The sequence below is a fragment of the Vitis vinifera genome, chromosome 14, assembly GCF_030704535.1.
Source record: "Vitis vinifera cultivar Pinot Noir 40024 chromosome 14, ASM3070453v1".
NCBI lineage: Eukaryota > Viridiplantae > Streptophyta > Magnoliopsida > Vitales > Vitaceae > Vitis > Vitis vinifera.
This window is the reverse complement of record NC_081818.1, coordinates 11,958,541-11,964,686: the sequence shown is the minus strand read 5'-3', so window position 1 is coordinate 11,964,686 and position 6,146 is coordinate 11,958,541. Positions and strand designations below refer to the sequence as shown.

At 42.1% G+C, this 6,146-nt stretch overlaps 1 protein-coding gene across 1 annotated transcript; it reads left to right on the top strand.

Annotated features, from left to right (window-relative positions):
* The first annotated feature begins 1,172 nt into the window (after positions 1-1,172).
* LOC104881516 (uncharacterized) lies at positions 1,173-1,505 on the top strand. Its single transcript, XM_010661949.1, has one exon. It carries the CDS (start codon positions 1,173-1,175, stop codon positions 1,503-1,505), a length of 333 nt encoding a protein of 110 aa, XP_010660251.1.
* The last annotated feature ends 4,641 nt before the right edge of the window (positions 1,506-6,146 follow it).

Here is a 6,146-nt window from a genome sequence, read left to right as displayed (position 1 = left end):
ATGATGCTTACATCAATTCCAAAGTTGCAAAACAGAGGATGAAGAGGTGGCATGATCAATTAATCTCCAACAAAGAATTCCATAAAGGACAAAGAGTCTTGCTTTATGATTCAAGACTCCATGTCTTTCCAGGAAAGCTCAAGTCAAGGTGGATAGACCCTTTCACTATTCACCAAGTGCATCCCAATGGAGTGGTGGAATTACTGAATTCCAACAATACTGACATTTTCAAGGTCAATGGTCATCGTCTCAAGCCATTCATTGAGCCATTCAAACCAGAAAATGAGGAAATCAATCTCCTTGAGCCATAGAAAGCCTAATCAAATAAGGGTTAGATGGACTTAGTTTCACCAAAGTCCATAATTTTTTTGTTAATTTTATTAATTTCAAAGCTTTATCAATTCTTTTGATTTTAATTTTTGGTCTTAAGTTGTGTATTTATATGTAACTTAGTCTTTTTGAATGATCTCATGTAGGAGGAATTGCAAAGAAATTGAAGAAAGGTCGTTTGGAGCAAGAAAAAATGTAAAAACAGGGGAAAAATAGTGGTCTGCGAGATTTTGCAACCTAAAAAAAGCCTCTGCGAAATCGGCACTTTGCTGCGAAACCATTTCGCAGCCCCAACAAGTTCGCTACGAAATCGCCACTTCGTTGCGAAATCGCTACTTTGCTGCGAAATCATTTCGTAGCCTCAAGCCCCTCTCTGCGAAAATTTTCGCAGCTGCGAAGCACCCTCTTGACACACAAGTGCCATTTCGTAGCACAGTAACCTCATTTCGCAGCTGCGAAACAGCTACGAAATCCCAAAGCGTAAAAACTCCCAATTTCGCAACCAAAGCCCCATTTCGCAGGGTATTTCGCAGCTGCGAAGCACCCCTTTGGCACATGAGTGCCATTTTGCAGCACAGTTCCCCCCATTTCGCAGCTGCGAAATAGGCTGCGAAAATGGCCTTTTGTTGCGAAAATGACATTTTGCTGCGAAATTGGCCATCCTCTGTGAAAATCAAAACGACCCTTGATATTCCTTTATTTTTTATAAAAACCGGTCATTTGAGTTGCGAAAAGGTTTCAAAAAGGAAGAACACCAGAGAACTATCCGTTTGCTCTCTCACCTGAGCCCAAAGCCGCGCGAGCCACCGGCCATCACTTCCAGCCATTTTCTTCAGTCCGCCATGGCGCGAACCAGAGGAGCAAAGTCATCATTTCCGTTCGGCAGCAAGAGAGTAGCGGGAGAGGCCCCTATTCAAGGCTCCACATCTGAGCCTCCACGACAAGTAGCCGCCCCACCTCCGGCTGAACCCGCGCCGTTGAATCCTCTGGCGAGGCATTATCAGACTAGGTCAGGTGGCCATCCCCTGCAAAAGAAAGCCAGGGTAGAAGACTTAGAGCCAATTGACTTAACGGAGCAGTCTCCGGACCCCTCTCTAGAGCCCTCTCCAGAGCCGTCTCCAGAGCCGTCTCCGGCGCCGTCTTCAGAACCTTCGGCGGAGCCTCAACCGTCGTAGCCGCCACCTGTAGAGTCTCAAATTCCCTCAGGGATAGCTCCTGAGGTGCTGATCAAGCGTCCGATGGTCGCTCAGCCGCCCATTGAGGGGAATTTGGATTGTTGGGCTCGACCATTTCACTCTGAGCTGTGTTTTGACATAGCCACCTTCAGGCTTCAGTCGGAGCTCGTAGACTCATTCCATCTACTGCACAGATATCGCATGGAGCATTTGCTGACCCCCAGGGATTTTTTCTATCCCCGAGTAGCAATGGACTTATATCAGTCCATGACTACTAATCAGGTCAGAGATCCTACTCTTATCCACTTCACCATTGACGGACGTCATGGTATTTTAGAAGCTCGCCACATAGCAGAGGCTCTGCATATTCCATATGAGCCAGCCCGTCTAAAGGACTACCGAGTGTGGACTCATCTTGCCCAGCTTGAAATGGCTCATATTTTGTCCAGAGGAACATCCACAAATCCATATCTTTTGAGGAAGGAGCTCCCTCCGAGCATGTTCTTCATTGATGCACTCCTGCGCCACAACATTTATCCACTTCAGCATTGGGTGCAGAAGAGAGGAGTTCTGCTAGAAGCCCTGTTCAAGATATCAGAGGGATATTTTTTTGGCCCTCACCATCTAATTATGGCTGCCCTTCTCTACTTTGAAGAGAAGGTGCATAGGAAGAAGCTGCTACGAGCAGATGCTATTCCACTTCTTTTCCCGAGATTGCTTTGTCAGATTTTGGAGCATCTGGGGTATCCATCAGACCCTCAGCTGGAGCGCAGACGTATCTGCCAAGAGGTATTCACTCTCGACAAGTGGACCAATATGACAGCATATAGAGTAGAGCATCCAGAGCTTCCACAGCCACAGCAGCCAGAGGACCCACAGCCAGCTGAGATACCAGCTGCCAGGAGAGCATCTACAGAGCCCATACCTGAGGGTATACCCACTGCTTTTCCTGCCACCCACAGCACCCCTCTAGTTATTCCAGCTGCATCAAAGCCCTCTACTTCAACCGAGCCTGAGATGGCCATACCCCTTTCAGAATATAGAGATCTGTGCCACATATTGCAGACACTGACCATGACTCAGAGCAGCCTTGCTTAGGAGATGTCAACTATTCGTGCTCACCAGGAGCAGATTTTAGCCACCCAGACTCAGCACACTGCCATTTTGAGGCAGTTTCAGCACCATTTGGGTCTTCCATCAGCTACTGAGCACCTCACCCCTACCACTGCAGTGCCCCACTCAGAGGCCATAGAGCCACATGCCCCTCCTGAGCCGGCTACTGAAGATGCAGAGACATCTACCTGAGCCATTAGCTTACCAGCATCATCCTCCCCATTTCTGATCATTTACATACTTTACTTTTTGTATTTCCTTTATGAAATCCCGTCTTTTTGGTATTATATAGCGGGATTGGTTGTATTGCTTGTTTTTTATATAAAATTGTACTGCCATCAAGTAATACAAATCTCTATCATTTTTTAGTACACTTAGCATTATATTATTTTAATTCTTCTACTCATATCTTTTATTGTTTTTTGAAACATGTGGGTTCTCCTATTCTACTCGAACTTCATACCACTCAAGAGGCACCACTTCCTCCCTATTGTTGAATCGCTGTTGTCACATTGAGGACAATGTTCAGCTTGGTTGGGGGGAGAGTTGAGGAAGGAAGTTTTGTTATTAATGCTAAGTTATTTTTGATAATCAAGTTTTTCTTCTACTCTCCATGGTTATTAAGGAAAAATTCTCAAAATAAAGTGGGAGAAATTGAATTTTTGTTTTTCACTTGACTTAGAGTTTGTATTATGCTTACTAAAGTTGATGAATTGTTGAAACTTCTATTGAAGTCAACCTTAGTTCTTCCACTTTAAGCTATTCACACACTATGCACAATAGGTTCCGATTATAAGATGAAAAACTATTTCCCTCTTGACTTAGGAAAATTTTAGACTTGGTACCTTTGACCTCATTTAATAGTGTTGGGACACCTTATAAAAGGCCAATGGGCCTTTGAAAAAGAAAGAAAGAAAAATGTTTGCTTGCCTTGAAACCCGAGCAAGGTCTGAGGGGTATATGGTGAAAATCTTTAAAACCTGGTGCCCTAAGCCTTAATTGGTTGGGAGTCACCGACCTCAATGCTCGTTACAAGGGTAGATAGGTGGAGTTTAACATACTATAGGTGCTTGGGTATTAAAATTCATTCTCAAAGTCCGGGGTAAAATCTGAGGAGTTAGTGGTTGAAAGATCCTTAAAACTTGATGCCCTAAACCTTAATTGGTTGGGAGTCATTGATGGACCCCCGTTACATGGACAATTTAGAAAAGAATACCTTTAAGCCTTGTACTCCTACAATGAAAAATTTTTGAACCAAGAGGTGCGTTCTTAGCCTATTGGAGGTTGATCAGCTTGCTAAGCTTTGAAAAAGAACTAGGTTGGGGGGAGAGATTAGTTCAACATACTATATTCGGAAACTAATAAATAACACTTAGATTTTAGTGGAAAAGTAAGGTTTGGTGCTTTGGAAGTGGAAATGATTTTAAAGCCTCAATTTGCATAATGTCTTCTCTTGATGAATGGTGATTAGACAAGTTATTTGATAACTCTTGCTGAAAGTTGAGTTTTATTTCTTTAATGTCCCATGTGAGAGCTTGATCATCATGCCACTTAAAAAATTTTGAAGTGATCAGCATGATTTTGTAAAGTATATTATTCGTTAGGTTTTTTCTCTCCTTCATTGCTAAGGGACTAGCAATATGTCGGTTGGGGGGAGTGATTGCTACTCAAAAGGTGCTATTGTACAGCTTGTATTTAACTCTTTTAAACACTTTTGAGTAGTAGTTATTACCTTTTAACTCAATTGGCATGTTAAGGACCCTTGCAATCAATTCTAATCAAATTGTGTTAAGTTTTGGTGTTTTGATAGCTTTTTGATCACCAAAGCAATCCAAGATTAAGGAGAGCTCTATGGAATCCATGGAAAAGAAATTGGAAGCTCATTAACATGAAGAATCCAAGCTTTGGAGCTTTGAAGTCCTTTGCCATAAGCAAATCCGGAATGCAAGGAGGGGAAGCAAAGAGAAATCTGTCATGAAGCATTCTTGATGATAGTCATGTCAGCTACTTTTGGAGCACTTCCTGGAGTCCAATTGATGCATGCCATATGTCGTTTCGGGAAGTCAGCAGTCCAACACTTCAAATGGTACATGAATCGAAGTTGAAATGGAGAAGTTAGATCCATTGGAAGCCAATCACATCAAGCTGAAAGTCAATTTCGCAGCGCTGCGAAATCAGCCTTTGGCTGCAAAATGATTTCGCAGCCATCTTGTGCGTCTGTGAAATCTTGCAGCGCTCGTGTACGCCTGCAAAATGGTCCTGAGTGCTTCCCGATATTTGCGACCGACATTTTGAGATATTTTGCTTTAGATATTTGATGTCTAAATCCCCAAACTCTCCTTGTAACCCACCAATTATAGGATTCCTTAGTTATTAAGTTTGGAAAAAGGATGAATAACCTTGTATATATTATTATTGTAATTTTCATATAAGTCTCTCTCGGGAGCCTGTTCTCAGGGGGGACGCATCTTTTGTATAGTTTTCAAAGGAAGTAAAATACAGAGCTTTGCTTTGTCTTACCTTCTCATTTTGATTGTATTTTCTTACTAGCCAAACAAGCTCTGAGGATTTTCCCTCAGAGAATGGGTGGCTAGACTTTTTGTTTCTTGGAGCTAAGATAGCCGGGTAAAGTTTCCAAATGCAAGAATAGGAAGTTTTGTTGTTTCAACTGTTAATGAAGAGAAAGTGTAAGCCGTTTGTGGTTTCTATGTTTTTAGTTAACTTAAAATGCCTTGAAGTCACCTGGGCCAACACTTGGTAAGGCAAGTGATCTCCGTCCATGGAGATGCACTAGTTTACCTCTTGCGAGCCTCTGGGAGGTGACTTGAAGGTAGGATTTTCTAGAATTGCCAACACTTGGTAAGCTTTTGGACTCTAAGGAGACATCCATTAGTTATCTCTTGCGAGCTTGAGAAGGGAAGTCCAAGGTTAAGAATCACCTTAAATGGAAAATGCTTAGTGAGAGGCACGAGCCATTGCAAGATGATTCAGTGAGAGGGAATTAATGCTGAAATTCATAAACGGGTTGCATTTGTACAACACCGGTTAGAGAATTAACTATATGTTAATTCTCTAATGCGAGGAGAAGAAGCAAAGTGATCTGAACTCTGTTTAGGCATGAGGAGCCTGATCCCGATGATCCTAAAACTCCAAGAAACGTTTTTCTTCATAAGTAACTCCCATTACTTCCTTTGCCGTTAGCTTAAACCTAAACCTTTTTCAACCAAAGTTTATGTTTTCTCTTAAAGCTAACCTTGAAATGAAAAAGCACCAATTCACTTTGAATTGGTATCATTTATGAATTGAAAATCCTTCCCAGTGAACGATCCTAGAGCCACTACGCTATAGTAACTTTGTCTTTGCTACCCTAGTTCATGGTGTAATAGGTTATAAATTTTGTTGATTACTCCCATTAGAGAACATGAATCAGCTGATACACCAAGTGGGAACGAATCAGTTACCAGCCACTTTGAACACATATGGGGTTAGTTTATCTAGTGTTTTTTATCTTAAATAATTTACATTTTC